Below are 18,447 nucleotides of genomic sequence, written 5' to 3' on the forward strand. Positions count from 1 at the left end.
GTGTGAATGGGAATCAACATTGTAAAGCGCTATATAAGTGGCCATTTACCATGTTGGTGTTTTGCTTTTTGCAATACAAGATTTAAATAGTACTAGATCAATCAGTAGCTGATATTTATAATAACTGATACTTTCTATAAAGGTTGAGAAATCTTCATTACAAAGATCAAAACTTAATATGAAAGATGAACACATTTATTACAACTTTATAAAAATACAATCACTGTCAGTCAAAATAGCACAACTACTGTATACTATGATCCACAGAAAAGACAAACTATTAAGTGATCAGAAAATGAAAAATAATTGGCAGCTATGGCAGAAAATAATAAATACAAATAAAGTAATAGAAAATTGTGCTGTGTCTACACCTTACATTATTGCACAGATCTTTAACTGCTGCTCATATTTAAATTAGATAAAGTCTTCACATGTTTAAGGTACAGTAATTTTGTGCATGGGCTGTGTCAGTGCAGAATGGTGATACTGCGGTCAGTCACGGCACATGCCAGCAGCAGAGGGGCACTGAATTGTTGTGTGACTGAGTACAACACAGCACTGGAGTCTGGCTCGTAAAACAGCAGCATCTGACTCTGCCAATCCAGCAGCAAGCCGATCCTTTGCGGTCTCTTCACTACCTGCAGGGGAACCTTCTTCCCTGCGTGGCAGAAGGAGTAGTCCCCATCATAATGAGACAGCACCCAGGACTTAGCGTTGTGACCAAGCCGGGCCTCATTCCCAGAGCCTTTGCGCTCCATAGAGGCATAGCAGAACCCCACTTTAAAAGCACCACTCTGGCCTACATCCACCACCCAGTTGTGAGTGCCCGAGGACAGAGGTAGTGAACCCAGTGCATTGGGCCAACAGTCAAATCGCGCTGGGTCGTAAGGAAGGGATTGACGGGCTTTTTTTTGGAAGGTCAAGGTGCAGAAGTCATCTGATAGAGATAGGAGATGGCTCACTGTGCGCTCATCAAACTTTAAATAAGGTGATCCATAAGCTGTGGAAACGAGAAAAATTAGGGTTTGAATATCCCAGGCTGACTCATTGCTATAAGCAGACATCATGCTGTGCTGCATGTTGAGAGGTGACAAATGTAATGTAATAATGATAATAATGTTGCTTGGATGCTTTGCTTAATAATTATTCATTTTATATGTCAGAATAACTTGTGTTTCGAAATCTTTAAACTTGTTATTACTAACACGTTTACATAAAAACAACACATTGCTTTGACGAGGTCTCAGACATTTGAACCCCATGTAAATTTGTCTTTATAAGAACTTTCATCACTTTGGCATAATTTCCTTCTCCTGGATACTGAATCTGGATAACTGATCAACAACTGTAATAATATGTGTATTAAGCACTAGACTGATTCAACAAAAAAACAGAATAAAAACCTACTAACCCTTTGGTCCAAGCAGTACTGCAGTGGACCACAGACCTCTCAGCAGCTTGCTGTCGCTGCAGCCTGGGTTCAGGTTGAGCTGGTCTGTGTCACAGGGCTCCCCAACACCCTCTGCCTCCTCCACCCTGCAACAAACACAAGAGATTTTACCTCTGTGATTTGATCCAGAAAAAATATTCATGAGCAGGTTGTAGCAAAAGATTACCTTTCAGCTATGTCCTGGACACTAGTCTGAGAAACAAGACAGGAAGCACCAAATTACTCTGTCTGCCATTAACATAGTTGAGTAATTTATAATCAGTATCATAACACTGTTATTTGAGCACAAGTCCCTGTGTTTTTCAGAAACCTTGTCCCCAATCATCGCTGATCTTCCCCTTCCTGCTACACATTTCCCAGTCTCTCACCACTAGCTGTGCATCTTGAGTGTGCGTCAGCGTGTGAACCAGATGGGAGCGTGTTTGCGACAGGCTTGCCAAAGCCTGGCTCCAGTGAGCTCTCTGGGTAAGGAGGCACTGCTCCACCCGCTCCTCCTCTCTCTGTATCTCCTCCAAGAGACGCTGCTCCTCCTCCTCCAAGGCTTCACGTGCTGCGTTGACCTGAGCCAGTACCTGCTCCCTGGCCTTGCTTGCTGCTGTCTGTAGCACAAGAGCTTATTAAGAGAATTTGAAGACTGTAGGCAACGGGTTAATTTGAACTGTTCTGTTTGGCTGTTCAAAAACAGCTTATTCATGTGTATGTGCATGTGTATGTATGGGATTTAGTTAAGCCCATACATACACATACACAGTTTCCTCTTTTGTCTGGTAATGTTACAGATGAAATCCTTTTTATGTTATACTGCTTTTATATGAAATGTAGGGCTGGAAGTCAGGATTATTTGTCATTTTTCAACAGGATAAACCAATTTTAATAGTAAAATAAACTATTCAAACAGTGTCTGTGTGCTATTCACAATCAGCATGACCTTATATGAGCCATGCCTCCCAGAACTCGGTCTCAGAACTCCAAGATTTATGTGTAGTTGAAATGGGTTACAGAGTAATCTCAAAGACTATTTATCAGTCCAGAGACATACTATCTATAAATAAAGACAATTTGGTGATGTGGCTACTGTCTATAGAAGTGGGCGCCCAGCCATGATCACTCCAAAGGGCAACAGCTACAGACTTGAAGGATTCTTTGGAATTGGTTAACATCTCTGTTCATTAATCAACCATAAGCAAAACATCAAACAGGCATGGTGTCCATGGCAGCATACCACTCTCCAAAAACAACACTGTAGCATGCCTAAAGTTTGACAAAGACCACCTCGATACTTAGCACTAGTTGTAAAATGTCTTGTGAACTGATGAAATGAAGGTAGAATTGTTTGTGAAGAACTACAAATAGTGTAAAAAGAGAACAGCACATAAACATAAAGACATCATCCCAACAGATAGGTACAGTTTAAGTAACATCATGATCTGTGGCTGCTTTACTACCTCTCGACCTGGACCACTTACCATTGTGGAGGGGAAAATGAATTCACAGTTAACACGGTATCCTACAGGATGATGTCAGAGTGGCTGTCTGCAAGCTAAAGCTCAGAAGAAGCTGGGTGATGCAGCAGGACAATAAACCTAAACGCTGAACTAAATCTACTACAGAAATGGAGTGGCCTAGTCAGAGCCCAGACCTCAACCCATGGAGATGCTGTGCAATTACCCCGAGTTAGCTGTTCACACCAGACAAACTAAACATATGACTGAGCTTAAGGGTTATTTACAGTATATCAGTGCTCAAATAATATTGCTTACATCACGTATTACATTTGTTTTGTCACATAGGGATATATCCATAAATAGATGTTCTATTTACAATCATATATCGAGAGAAAAACAGAAAAAGCTGAAAATGTTTTGCATTTTTGATTTAATGTAACTGAAACAGTTTTTGTAATGAAGGTTATTAAAACTATAAAAGAAAAAAAGTCATAATATTTGAGAAGATGAAACAATGAAAGGTTTTGTATTTTAGTATGACTTAAATGGTTACCAAGAAAACGTGACAATTTTATATCAGTCTAATCAGTTAATTAACTAGGCAATAAATTAACCAACATCTCTACTTGATTGTTTCATTCAACAAAGCATCATATTTCATAAGCCTATTATATGTTTGAGAAGCTGGCTCTTGTGTGTGCTAAATCAGATACACAACAGGATTAAAAGAAATAGCTAAATAAATAAATAAATAAAGGACAAATAGCTCATATTTCTGTATCTTAAGTAAACTACTTGAATACATGAGTTAGGGTATTGCACTATGTCCTTCTAGGGCACTTAAATAAATAAGGGAAAAGACCTGCTGTCTACTGCCAAAATGCTTTCTTTAGCTCAAATTAAATGTAAACATGGTAAGGAAGTACCAGCGATGCCAGTGATTATGCACTTAGTTTAGGCCACAAACGAAAGCTTTGTTCAGTTGTAAGCAAGAACCTGTGATTATCACTTCTCACCTCTAGGAAACAAAACACAATGGCTCTTGATGACCAGAGTTCCTGAATTGCATTTTAAACTTCTGATTTCCCACTTCTGACCACAGGCAAATGGATCAAAAGTTAGAGGGATTCACCAGTTTTTGACAACTACAGTTTCCACTGTGACAAGTAATTTTATTAATATTGTTACAGTCACCCGTATAGGTGTGGTGATTGGATTCTTACTTACAGCAGGTAATTGTTTTCATTCTACAATGGTTCTGCTGTTTGCTTGAGGTCTGATTTGCTCTGCTGCCTAAAAACACTACACATACATGACCTCTGACCACTGTGGACCTATTATGTTAAGAGAGGTTCATGTGAACACGAAGCTTTTCTGCAACCTCACCTGTGCAGCACAGTGGTGAATAATGACTGAATCAGCAAATACAGACACACAAATTTGAGTACAGATTGAGACACAGATACTCAAGTCTCCACACAGTGATACAAATAATTTAGCTACAATAATAGCTCCATAATATTTGATTAGTGGTCAAGACATGTGTTTTTTTTCTTTCTTGTCCATGTCATATATAATGCAACGTAGATCAAGAAAATAATCTCGGATAAATTACTATGAACCATTGTAATTATTAAAAAGAAAATAACACATTTACACTACCTTTTAACTTGAAAAAGAATTTAGACTAAAGGGAAACAGCATCTACTGCTATATACTGTAGATGAAAGTCCTATTAAATACTATCAATGCAATTTCACATGAATTTACAATAGGAATAATGTCTTTCTACAGTTATCTCTTCTTTTTGATAAGACCATAGTTTATGTATTTTACACCAAAATACTCTTTAATCACTAGTTCCAGGTTCTCAATATGTGAATCATATTTTATACAAAAACAAACACACACACGCACGCACACACACACACACACACACACATATCTTTGTGTGTGTGTGTGTGTGTGTGCGTGCGTGTGTGTGTTATAATGCAGAGACCAGGGGACAGTATTCCCACACAACATGTGTTTACACAGCACATTTAGTTTGTCACATGCTACTTTTTTTAAAGGCGGTGCAGCTAATGTCAAAACAACTTGTGAAACCAACTGTACTGGTAATTAGTTTTAATACATGTGTGGTTGAATGGGTGGAGAACAGAGGTGTTTCTCACCTGAAGCTTTTGTTCTTTGGCTGTCAGTGTCTGGTTGATAAACTTTTCAATCCTCAGTGCCTGCAGCTGCATTTTCTCACACACGTCCACCAATTGGTTCTGACAAAAATGACACACACATACACACATGCTAGAAACTTTTAGAATAAGCAATACATCTCCACATCATCAGCATGGAGAGCCAACAAGAAAATCCTGTCTTTTCAAATTCCATCCAGAGGCATCGGCAAGGTAAATCACACGGTATCTGTGACACACCCAAGAAGGAATAAAAGAATTTTATATTAAACTCTCAAATATGGGCACAAGTGCCATCCTCAATACAGTACCTGGCTGGAGCAGGAAAAACCACGTTTCCATATTTTTCATGCAAAATCTGTCTTAACATAAAAATTACAGTAGTAAGAAGTAGATGGGGTAAAATAATAAAATCATAAGTTGGAGGTAACCTTCCTGCATGAGGACCTACCCATGGTAAATAAAACACGTGTATTAAAATCCCAATTATCATGCTACAACTCGGTCGTTACATTAAAAAAACAGCAGGCCTCCAGTGTCCACACACTCACCCTGACTGCGGTAACTCTGGTGGCCAGAGGCGTCACAGTATGTCCCTGACAGGAGCCCACGACGGCGCAGCGAGAGCAGATGAGTTTCTGCTCGGTGCCACAGAACCAGTTCATCTCAGACTCATGCTCCACACAAAGTTCACATTCACCCGACGAGATGCCGGACCCGATGTTGGCAGTGATAGCAGCCGGCGAAGTGGCAGCGCCCCCCATCTCCTTCGACCCGCTGCCGCTCAACATGGAGAAAATAGGCTGGTCACAATTTATCTCCATGTTTTTCGCAGTCTTAAAAGTCTCCCCCAAGTCCCCCGATGAGAACGGATATGTTAAATCGCACGTTGTGAGCTCCTCAGTCATGGCACAATGACGCGACAGGTGCACCTGAGCTAGGCTCGCGCTTACCTACAGCGCAGTAATACAGGTGTAACAGGTGAGCGGAACACGGAAGTGAGACGAACATAAGAGGTCAGAGGAAAGAAAGGCTTTCTGCTCTGCAGGTTTTTCAGTTATTTGTTCTGGGCGTCAGCTGATAACCGCCTTTTAGCCTCATGTTATCATAAGCAAGTAAGAGACTAAAATCTTTTTAATTTTTATTTTATGTCCTCCTTCTCCTCTTTACTTGTTTGTTTTAATCTTGTTTTGCTCTGTTAAAACCTAAGCCAGTTGTCCACAGACCACAGGGTCAGTGGTTCGATCTACGTGTCGAAGTGTCCTTGGGAAAGACACTGAACACCAAGTTGCTCCCAGTTGTTGCTCCCAGGAAGTACTAACTCAACTGCTGTTGTGTCTACACCAATTTCAGTGACAAATATTATGCAAATACAAATACTCAACATTTTTCCAGGGACTTTAAAACGATGTAAAACTTTATTATATCATTGTCCAAAGTTGGCACAATGGCTTTTAACTACCCACCAACCAGAAGCCTTGAACTAGCCGCAACATTACCACATTTTAAAATAGGCAAATCTTCCCAAATCACAAGATTTGAACTTGCATTTCTAAATAATTTGTATTTTGTTATAATAAAAGGCAAAATGAGAAACTGACAAAAGTGTGGAAGAATTTATAGGTAATTTCCATGTTGGATAGCTGTGATAAATAATCTGTTTTGTCATACGCCCAAGGATCAGAGTCAGACCTCAGAGACAGCTCTGTTTAGCAGGAGTGAACAACACCCACTTTCTGATAAAGCTCTTGATTCCAGAAAGAATAACATTCAGGGAAATCAAATACACATGAAGAAATACTGTTTGACAGTAGAACTACTGTAATTAACGACTCAAAAAATATGAATTTTATGTACTTTTGTTCCTAATCTTTGTGATGACTTGACTTAATTTATGTTTATGTCTGAGTTTGACCCAGTGTACACGCTTGCTGTAGCTTTGTAGTATTTTTCTCCTCTTCTCTACTCATGAACTAAGATTTCAGCATTGGGTGCTACTGTATGTACACTGTAAATGCTAATTGAAACAACTAAGCAAGTTTATTAGATTTTTACAAATGTTAAGTTTACTTTCTGGGGTATAGTATTTAGTAAAATCACACTGGTCTAATCTCAGTAATTGTTACTTAAAACTGCTTATCATTGCTTAACCAGTCTTATTATACAGAACTCAGGGAACCATTGACTATTTTTTCAACATGAAACCATTAGTTTAATAAATGAAGTGCTGTAACTGATTAAGACTTTAAAAAACAAAACCAGCACTATTCCCATTATGTATTATTTGAGACATAGACTCTTTTTCTAGTTTGAAGCGGACATTAATGATGGAAATTGCTGTTTGTTTTTGGTGTATATTGAATTGTTAAGTGCTCACTATAATAAGTGAAATATCAGTGTCTACCCCCCAGTTTTTCCCCCAGGCTCTAACCATACCAGTAGGAGCTACCTCAGTCTTTACACTGACTTTGGTTCAAAATTACTCCAACAGCTACAGTCTTAATTAACTAACTCTTCCAACTGAGAAAAGTAAGAGACTGGAAAATCTGCTGAGGTGGAGAGTGTACAGAAAAGTTTATGGCAATGGGTTTCCAATTTTAACTCTATTGGAACATATTTCAACTTAGAAGAATCCATTATGATAACTACAGATTTAGAAATCCTATTTGCATTTGTTAAGTAAACTTACTCAGAAGTTTACATTTAGTTTAACTTTTAAACAGTCTATTAGCCTTCAATTAATTTTAAATTTGTGATTTATTTCACTTTTCAAAGTGAGGTAAATGGTTTTCTGAATTTTTTCAGATAAAGTTTTACAGTGTACATTATTGTGGTTTCCTGTGAACTCTGTCAAGCATCCCCCCTCCTGTTTGTAACCCATCCAACATACACACACCCTTTTATAAAATACCTTCATATATCAAACTGAGTTTAAATCAAAGCCTTTTTGCTAGGACACAGGCAAGTTTAACAGTAAAAAGATCCAAGGAAATTCAACCAAGCACACACCTACTTGCGTGTAACTAGATAGGACTTACTGACAGAACAAAGACCAGCTATGGGTGGGTTTCCACACATTTTGATTTTGAAATGAGAACAGCTGGGGCACAAGGCTGCAATTGTTCCCTAAATAAAAAGCTGGTTTGTAACAGGTAAAACAAGCAGACACAATAGGTATATTACACATGTTCAGATCATGAACAAGGATTTCCTGTTTGTCAACTTTTTTTTGATTGGAACATGTAATCACACTGGCTTTCTCGTTCATTGAGAGGTTTATTGGAAAAAGAGGAAAACAGCAACCGATAAATAACTAATGAAAATTATCTTTAAAATACACTACTCCTACCTGATGTGTTTTGAAATGTAGTTCACAAAAGCATATGTATACCCTTTATGTCTAGAGTGAAATTGTGCATTTTAATTTTTACTTCAGCTGGATATCTCTTCAATAGAAAATATATACAACTACATACTAATCTTTGGCATTTCTCTTTATTTTATACTAGTGTCCAGCTAACTGACCTTATTTATGTTTTATTTGTCATATTCTGTAGGGTTTCTGTAATACACCTCTGCAACTCCAGGGGGTGCTCCATCACAATTAATCCACCTCAGCTAATTAAGATGCCTAAAATGTTTTCATTGTGGAAGTACTCCCTTGTGTTAGGGTTTTTTTTTCCAACAAGCAGCTTTTAATGTTTTAGGTGCTGCTGAGTGAGCTGAGTTTATAGATGACCATTCATCTTGTTGGAATGCTGGAACATTCACAGTAATTATGTCGTAGTCTTTATTATTATCATTATTATTAGATATTGCTTGTATATGGCTTCATATCTTTTATATTATATATGTTTAAAAATTGATGATGACAGCATCAATTACATCACATAATTGCCTTTGAAGTTTTTAAGGCTAAGTGGCTTTGAAGTTTGGTATTTCAGCAAAAACAGTTCAGCTTTTTCAGCTTGGTAAATCATTGTAGTGCTGAAGCACTCACAGTGCATTTTCTTTTTGAAAATGCTTTTACTAGGTATTATTATCATTCTGACTTCTGTCTTCCGAACATTTTTTGATGTTTCAGCATACTTTTCCCTAGAAACACAGTTCAAACTTCAAAACGTTCAGCTTATCAAGGGCCTTATTGCTTATATGTGGCTTTTTAAATATCTTTTATATTTTTAAAGATTTTTATACTTTTTTAAATTATTGCTTAGATGGCGTAATTGATGACATCATCACGTCACATGGCTATGGCTGACTTTTAGCTATTTCAGCAAAAACTATTTCAGAAAATCTTTTCAGCACTAATTAATTCACACTGAATTTTCTTTGTGGAAATACCTTTTCTAGTTTATCGTGCATACCTTTCTTAAAATGATCATCATGTAAATGTTGTTGGGAGCAGTTTACGAATGAGAACTTACCATGGAGCCCCTGATGTTTGTTATCTAATTTGAAGAGAACAAACTTTTAAAGAAATAAATAATAATCTATACCCATACAAGTTTAAAAATAGAAATATCAAGCAAAAAAATATGTTCTTCAAGCAAAGTGTGCATGGTTCTCAAGTACTTTATATCATATGCCTCTGATACTTACATTTACATTTAGTCATTTAGCAGACACTAAAGCGACTTACAAGATATTTAACTGCCATATCAAGTTTGCTGGACATAATATGTAAATGAAGGATTTTAAAACATAATTTAAAGCCAATCCAGCTAAAAAAAATGTTTCATATTACATCCCTATGCATGGGAATGTATTTATCGAATAATGATTTCTTGAACACAAGTGATACTAATTTCACAGCAATCGTTTTATCACATGACGTCAAACACCACTTAAAGAAAGGGCAACAGTCCTGCCCTGGTAACACATTTCGCGCGAAAAAGTATGGAAGTGGTCACGAGATAGCTGTGACGTAAGAACGGAAACAGGGCGGTCTTTACAAATACTCGTTTTCTACTGGACAGCCTGATGGCAGCCCAGAGGTAAAGGCCTAACGTCGAGTTTGATTGGACACTGAAATTGGTGCTTCGTCCTGTCCTGCCTTCCGCAGCTCGCTTGGCTTTCCTACGCCAGCAGCGGTGTGTCACCGAGGCTGTGCTGCTGCTGGACGGACCTGGAGTGAGGGCGAATACCAACCAGTTAATCCAAGCTGGCATCGCAGCGGGGTTGAGAGGCTGCCCCTGCGAGTTTTGAACAAGAGTAACGTTTAGGTTGGATTCTGCACCTCTCTCTGTCACCACCGCGCGAACTCCTGATGTCGGATTTTAAGCTCGGTATCGTACGGCTCGGCCGTGTGGCCGGGAAGGTGAGCTGGATCCCAGATCTGCCATGTGCGGCCGGGGGAGGGCCCGCGGGTATCATAAAAGGCGCTGAAAAAGACTGTTTTAGTGGCGATGGTCCGCTCCTAGCCAATCGCTTTAATGGTTAACAAGCATTTGACGATGCAGTTGTAGCTCGGGTTTATCGATTATAGCTCAATTTATGCGAATTTTAAAAAGCCGGCCGTGCCGAGCCAGTCTGGTTTTCTGTAACTCCGCCGCCACCAGTCTCGCTAGGAAGCTAACGCTAACTAGCAAGAAGCAGGTTACGTTAGCTGTTAGCCAACGTTAAAATGTGAAATTGCGCCACGAAGGTAAAATATGTAGTCTGATTTTTGTCAGGACCGACCCAGAGAAGAGCAGAATTAAGGAAACGGTTGTTTATCTTTTCGAAGGGAGGATATATCCTGGTAATGGTCGAGAGTTGAGATAGCAGTGCCACGCTAGCCATGTTATTAGGAATACAGGGTGCCTGCTAATGAGGAGCCATTGCCATGCTCCATCAACTGACTCTATTGTGAGATGTGACAATGCACTGGCAAGACAGTTTACTGCAATTTCTGAAAGCTTTATGCAGGATCATTTGCATAACATTACGAAATTACCAGCAAACACAAAAGCGAGATTTCTAACTGTGAATGTTGGACATGAATTGCTGCTGGCCGCTGGTGTCAGTCGATACTCACTCGGTGTAAACTGTGCAGGCAGTTTAGTTTGAGCTGTGACGAGTCAGCTGTCCATCAGCTGAGTGCCAGAGCTGCAGGGCTCCAGGCAGCAGCCACACAAGTCATTTACATGATGTCACCCCTGTTAGGAGATACACAATAGTCTGGCAGTCGAAACAAAGTGTCACATTGCATGTTTCGACCTTTTTGGTATTTGGGGGGGAGAAAGACTCCCGTGTTGACTGGAGCTACTGTTGGTATTTTGTCCTAGGTCCACTAAAGAGCCAAAAAATGGTTCAACTATCTTGTATTTTCAGAAATGCATTGCATCTTGACATTTGGACTAGGTAATGATTTGAGTTAAATCAGTGATAAAATTGAGAGTCGATCTTATTTTGCTTTTGATAAAAAGTGATGCTTAAAGGGATTCCTTTTGTATCTGTGCAGCAGCAGTTAGGTAGAGGGCAAATTCCCACGAAGTGTTTGATTTTTGCCCTCAGTTGTTTGTTTCTCAATTTGTGATCATTTACAAAAATTCCAATTTCAATAAGTAGTGATTAGTAGTTGTGATTACATTTGCAGGAGGAGGCAGTGAAATTTGTTCTTTGTTAACTAATTTGTCAGTAGCCATTGCTTAATCAAAAGGAGGTGGTTCCTGCAACAGATGGTCTTCTTCAGTTAGGAAAAGCAAACATTTACCACTGGGGTTCATTAAAGTAACCACTAATTGTATACCATTTAGAGGTTATTTTATTTCATTTCTTGTTGTTTGAGCAAAAAGGGAATGAAAGAAGAGTTGTGGCTTTAAGTTTTTGAAAATAAATATTCTCTCCCAACTTTCTCATTTCAGACAAAATACACACTAATTGATGAGCAGGACATACCGCTTGTGGAAAACTATGCCTTTGAGGTAAATTACGAGAATTTAACTTCACTGAATTAACATTTAGTGCTGACGTTACCCATTTTCAGATATTAAACAGATACATAATTTTATTTTCAGGCACGCATGGAAGTAGATGCTGATGGAAATGGAGCCAAAATTTTTGCTTACGCTTTCGACATTGGCAAAGGCCGCTGGGCAGGAAGGCCATTGCACGAGCTACTCTGGTGAGTAGTGTGTTCATTTTATCAGGTGTGGGAAACTCTTTTGGAGCATCTGGTAAGAAGATTGTCTAGGCAAATATTCTTATATATTAATACTTCTTATTCATATATATTAATGAAACATCTGGATACACAAGATTATTGTTTCAAATGTCAAAACTGTTACATAAGTTGTCTAAAGGTGATCTTGCAGCAGTCAGTGAAACCTTAGGTGGAACAGAGTGGCACCAAATGTTTATGTTTTTTTTACAATTGTCTGTCTTAACAAACAGGCTTTTAAATCTTTTAAAAATTTTGAATAAATATGATGTTCCCGGGGGTATGCTGTGTTTAGCATGTTCTCAGCAACATCCTCTGCTCTGCCTAGACAGTTGTTTCCTGACATATTCATCATTGCCAGACACACAAACTATTTTTCTTTTCAGAGAATTTGCAATATGTGACAAGTAAGAAATGTTAACTTATTATGACATTCAGGTTTTCTGATGTGTAAAAATTTGGTATTCACTGGACACGGGATCATTTTAAATCGCTCTCACCTGGCTGATGCTTGCACTGTCGAAATATTTACATAATGTTGTAGCTTCTTCAACTTCATACTGTAGTGTAGCAGGGCTCTTTTTAAACATGTCAACCTTCACAGAGCTCATAGATCTGCAAAGCCAAGAATCATGACATTTGTCTCTGGAAATACTTTTGAATCTGTAGGTAACAAGACAGAAGTGAGTGAGTGAGCAGCATCAACATCCTTAAAGCTGTGCAGAATTACTAACCAACTACAATACGATACAATGTGTATCTTTTGAGCTATATTTATTTTGTACTGCTAACATCTTGGCTGACACATAATCTGGGTTTATGCCTTACCCCAGGGAGAAGCACAAAGGAGGTATTGCCCCCAGTTTTCAAGTCATCCACATAAACTCTGTGACAGTGGACAACCGGCTAGACAACCTGCGATTGGTGCCAGTGGGCTGGAGTGCTAAGCCAGAGGAGATTTCCAGCAAGCAGAGGTGAGACAACAGCTTGTGTTGCAGAAGAAGAATTAAATATATAAAAAATATGGAATAGAGGAGAAATGCAGTGATGTGAATGTACCTTTGAGTCAAAGCTTGGATTATTGTCATTTTGTAAAATTTCAACATAATTCTTACAACTTGCACATAAATTTATTGCATGTGTGCAACACGTTGCTAATATTTTATATTTCAATATTATTTAGAGAGCAGTCATTGTACTGGCTGGCCATCCAGCAGGTGCCTGCTGACCCTGTGGAGGAGCAGTATCTGGAACTGAGCCGCACACGCTACTACAACGCTAATGGAGAGCTGGTAGAGGAGGAAGAGTGCTCTTGCACTTACTATGAGTGTCATTATCCTCCTTGTTCACTCATTGAGAGGAGGGTATGTACTGAATTAGGCACTCCTCCTCCGCTCCTTTTACTTTTTGCTCAGTAAAGTTATAGCCATTGCCCTAGTCTCAGGTCTCATGCACCAGAGAAGGTTATTAAGGAACTCTGTGATTTGTTATAATTCTGACCAGTCTCCCTGTACCTTGTGCTGAAAGCCCCCCGCCGATTGCATTATATACTGCAACCACTATGCATCGTCATAGCCCCTCAGTGTGACACTTCGACATGTGGTCGAGAAGAGCAGGGCGCTCAGTTGGTAGAGCGGTGGGCAGCCACTCTACCAACTGAGCCCCTGCAGCCCCTGTTGTACACCTTGTGTGTAAAATCAAGTACTTTGAACTTTAATGCACTCAGTCTCTTATAAATTTCATTTGGCAAAGTCCAGGCAAGCTGATTTCCATATTTCCAGTTTATTATAAATGTCTCATTGATGGAGTGTTACTGAGATGCTTTTCCTTTAGTCAGTGTGTAAATTGTAGCTTTATGGGCAAAAATGCCCATAAATGTAGATTCTTCTGGAAAAATTGTTATTTAACATTGTTGTACAAAATCTGACAAATTCCCACAGAGCAAAAGATCAGCTTGTCCCTTGTCTTTCTACAGCTGCGGGAGTTCAACATCTGCGGTCGCTGCCAGGTGGCACGCTACTGTGGCTCACAGTGCCAGCAGAGGGACTGGCCTGCCCACAAGAAGCAGTGTCGCGAGCGCAAGCGAGTGCTTGCCCTTGAATCGGAGCCTGAACGATGATCTGCCCTCATCCTTACCCGGGAGATGAGGAAGAATTGGGGTGGGGGGTGGGGGCAGGGATTGACTTGGGGGAGGGGGTCAAGAATGAAGCGCAAAATAGGGAAATTTGCTGACAAGGGACAAACGGAGGACAATGTTGCTTGCTTGTTTGATGGATTCGGGGGGAAATGTGGAGTAGGGGAAGAAAAATAAAGCAAAGACACCTGCCACTTCCCAGAACTCGTGAATCTCCATAGCTTGCTTTTCATATGGATGACGGGCAAAGGTAGTATTTTATTTTTTGTTTTTCTCGAGGAGGGAAACCCTCGAGCTCTACCTGCTGCTATGATTTTGTATGTAAGGGTGGAGGGAAGGTTTCTTGTTGATGAACTGGACAAACTTCTTTGGACCACAGTCTAATACGGACAATTGTTGTCATCCACTTTTGTTCCTCCACCCAACTACTGGGTGTGGTGACATCTGTGCGAACGAGGGACCCAGGGGCAACAGTACCCGTCATTCAGCTGGTACAATGGGACATGGACCTTTTCACTGTATCGTTTCCCTCTCTGACCTCTCGGGTGCACACAGCTGCCATCTTTATGGTCGTCCATACCTTAACCGCCTTCATGTCTGTCGTACTCCCCCAACGCAGCCAACAACACGCATTGGATAGAGTTCACTGATTGAATCGCACTACCAGTATTTGTGTGTGTGTGTGTGTGTGTGTGTGTGTGTGTGTGTGTGTGTGTGTGAGAGAGAGAGAGAGAGAAATTGATCGCGTGCGTGTATGTGCTGCCAATATGTACTGAAGGACATTAAAATGTTCAACATTGGTTAGGCACTGGGTTAATTTGTCTTCTCTTATTAAAGGGGCAATAATTCACAATTTTAAATTTCATTTTTAATCATAAATTGGTGGGTTTAAGTTGTTTTGTTCTGTAATAAGGTAGCTGCCAAATAAAGGCTTTAATATTTCGAAGTAGAACCTTTCATCACATTATTTACTTTTTTATTTTATTTTATTTTTATTTTTTTATAAATAGTGTGGAGACACTTGTTTCAAAGACACTTGTTATAATCATTCAAAGTAAGTCCATTTATTACATTTATTAAATCCTGAAGTTACTAGTTAAACCATTAACCCTCGGGTGGGTTGGTGCTGTGATAAACCTCATCAAAAAGGTTGTATATTAATAAAAGAATAAATAGTTGCTTGTGGCTATAAAATATTTAATGTTCTGAAGATGTAAAGTTCTCCAGTGATGGGAAAACTGAAGAAATTATCACTAAGAATGCTCCTGTGGTTCCACACTTCTTTATCAACTGGTTTGACCACCCCCCCCCCCCCCCCCCCCCATCCCCTTCCTATCTGTTTTGCTTTACTTTGCTGGTTTTTATTCAGCATTTTTACATCTGCAGGGTTGTGCACATGTGTGTTAGGGTTTGTGGGATGGGTAGTGCTCAGTTTCTTGTATGAGATTTTTTTTTTTTTTTAAAGAAGATTCTATCAATAGAGCTATATTTATTTAAAACATGTTAGATGGTGATTTTGTTTTCTTTTCTTGAAGGCCCCGATGTGAAATCTCCTCAATGTTAACCTTCCAGATTTTCCATGGAAACAATGCACACCGTTATTGTCACTAAAATCTTCCACGTGAGACGTCTCGAAGTGTAAAACTTGAATTCCACCTCCCTCTTACATTTTATTTTGGAGTGGTTGAATGAACTATGAACCATTTCCCAATTTTGTTTTCCAGGATGCGGTAGTCAAAGTAAAATTGTTCTGTGTCAGCTTTATCCTGAATCACCTGCCTTCCTTGTATCACCTGCAATGCACATCTGCTCAATGTTCAGTCCAGACACTTGTAAGCATGTAACTCACATATACATGCAACCTGTTGATTATTTTCTTTTGTGTGTGTGAGAACATGTTTTCAACACTGCACTAAGATTTGTCTCCTATATTAGCATATTTGTCATAAATGGTTTAAAGGACTGGTGCGATTAGGGCAGAGTATACAGGTTGTCTGAAATATTTTTGTTTTTCAAGAATATAAACAATCATCTAGAAATAAAGAGCTACAATATGTCAATGAAAGTACAGTTGGGGATAACTGACAGTTGTTTTTCAATGTAAAATGATAATAAATAGAAGGAACCTCATTTGTTGAAGCTGACTTCTGATATTGTTAGGTAATACCAATAATCCAATGTTTTTATACTATGTTGACTTAAATTAAAGGATGCTTCATGCCTAAATGTGTGAATGAAAGGCACCATCAGGAGCCTTCAGCGCTACTGAGGTAGGAAAGAGTCAAATAAGCAAAGTCCATTTACTAACTTTGTAACAGAAAATGTTCATTAACATGCAGGTTCACAGACCTTTTTTCGTGGCAAACGTGTTGGCATGTCACAGCAGGAACACGGGAATAAAAATTAAAATCACGAGAAAATTACTTCTTTTTAGGTACTTTTTAGGAAATATCTGTATTAAAAAGCTGAGTTGTTAACTTGTAAGCAGCTGTTTATTAACAAAGGACCATGTGGATGATGCTCAATAATGTTTGCTATAATGGTTGAAAATAGAATTGTTGGTCCACAGATTGCATGGTCTTTGGTTACTTCATTTATACCAACATCCCTACAGCAAAGACTTCTAATTCAAGGTGCTGCAGGTTCGCCTGTAACTTGCTTTGGATAAAAGTATTTGACTAAATATAACTGTCTTAGCAATTAGCTATAGAAACAAAACATTTATCATTGTTTTTGTCATTTCTCATGCAAAAGTGTTGAACATTTGCTGATCCCAGCTACTTAAATTACTTGTATCTTTCTCAGTTTTATGTCAATGTGGAATGAATATTACGATTTGGCCCCATGAGCACGTAAAATAAGTAATTAATGTTTGATTTACATTTTGTTGCAATTTCCTTAGATTTGATAATATAAAAAATAAAACAATAAATAAAGGATAAATCTGATGACAATGCACCCACAAATCAACCTATTTGTTCATATAGCAAGATAGTAAGCTTTACACATTAGGACATTACAATGGTCAACATTGGTTAGGGGCTGGGTTAAGTCAGCCTTATCCACTCGTGTCTACAAAGTTTAGTGCTCAGATCATCCTAAATCACTTTTATTGTGGGCATACAGTATGTGTAACAGACTACTTCCTGCAGGGAACTTGATATTTGCTTTAGCACTAACATGTTCAAAAAGTTGCTCTGTCGCTCCCTCGGATTTACGGCAGAGGTTGTCCTCAAAAGTGTTAGTCCTATTTATTTATTTATTTATTTAATTACTATGCAGTTGGTGGTGGTCTAGTGCTTCACTGCATGGTATTAATGACCAGTTCTCAATCAGATGGTTGACTGGAGCCCTCTTGCTTACCACAAAGTGCACTGACAGTGTTAACCACGGCCAAAAGTCATAGTTTTAGTTCATTAGTTTTTCTGGTCAGTGTGTTTTTCTTTATGCTATGTTGCCTGAACACCAGATTCTGGTGTGTCTGTGTTTTTGTGCAGTAATCTAACTCATATTATGAATGTCCCAAAGTGATAGTTTTAAATATATCTTTCTTTCAGGGATTTAGTCAGTGATTTTGTTACCTAAAATCTGTCCATCCCTTCTTCATTCTCCTGTGTAACAAGTAACAGATGTGCCTGTCTGGTAACTTAATCCTCTGTATTGTTACTTATGTCTCAGCGGTAGTTAGATTCTCTTCACATGACTCTTTGTCTTCTTCTCACACATCTCAAGTCTTTAGCAGAGTCCTCCTCCTTTAAGATCACTGTGGTTTCAACGTTCAGCAGAGGGGTCACAGAGATCAGCAGGGTGCTGTCTCACTGGTATAAACCCACAGTTACTATAATGACTCTATATTTAAGCACACTACTTCATTAGTTTGATTGTTTAGTGGGAAACAAACCTAAAATCAGTTGTGCATTAACAATAATTGGACAGTTCTGTTTAACAATCCAACCCAGTCAATTACTTCTATGCTTGGAAGGATAGAACAAACATGTCATTCCTTGTCTGAATTCCTGATGATTCATCCTGTTCCTCTTAATTTTAAAAATACAAATTTTAATGGTACAAGCAAGAGTAAT

General features: G+C 38.8%; 2 protein-coding genes across 2 annotated transcripts; one reads left to right on the plus strand and one right to left on the minus strand.

Moving 5' to 3' along the window:
- Positions 1-187: 187 nt before the first annotated feature.
- On the minus strand, positions 188-6,104 carry bspry (B-box and SPRY domain containing). Its single transcript, XM_067483156.1, has 6 exons — positions 5,639-6,104; positions 5,070-5,168; positions 1,819-2,049; positions 1,617-1,642; positions 1,412-1,536; positions 188-1,000 (listed from the first exon to the last, which is right to left on the minus strand). The coding sequence occupies exons 1-6, from the start codon at positions 5,993-5,995 to the stop codon at positions 468-470; spliced, it is 1,371 nt and encodes a 456-aa protein (XP_067339257.1). The 5' UTR covers positions 5,996-6,104; the 3' UTR covers positions 188-467.
- Positions 6,105-10,129: 4,025 nt separating this feature from the next.
- On the plus strand, positions 10,130-16,933 carry zmynd19 (zinc finger, MYND-type containing 19). The gene is made up of 6 exons (XM_067483157.1): positions 10,130-10,407; positions 11,936-11,995; positions 12,089-12,195; positions 13,065-13,205; positions 13,415-13,595; positions 14,207-16,933. Exons 1-6 carry the CDS (start codon positions 10,357-10,359, stop codon positions 14,348-14,350), a joined length of 684 nt encoding a protein of 227 aa, XP_067339258.1. The 5' UTR covers positions 10,130-10,356; the 3' UTR covers positions 14,351-16,933.
- The last annotated feature ends 1,514 nt before the right edge of the window (positions 16,934-18,447 follow it).

The sequence above is a fragment of the Channa argus genome, chromosome 18 (assembly GCF_033026475.1).
Source record: "Channa argus isolate prfri chromosome 18, Channa argus male v1.0, whole genome shotgun sequence".
NCBI lineage: Eukaryota > Metazoa > Chordata > Actinopteri > Anabantiformes > Channidae > Channa > Channa argus.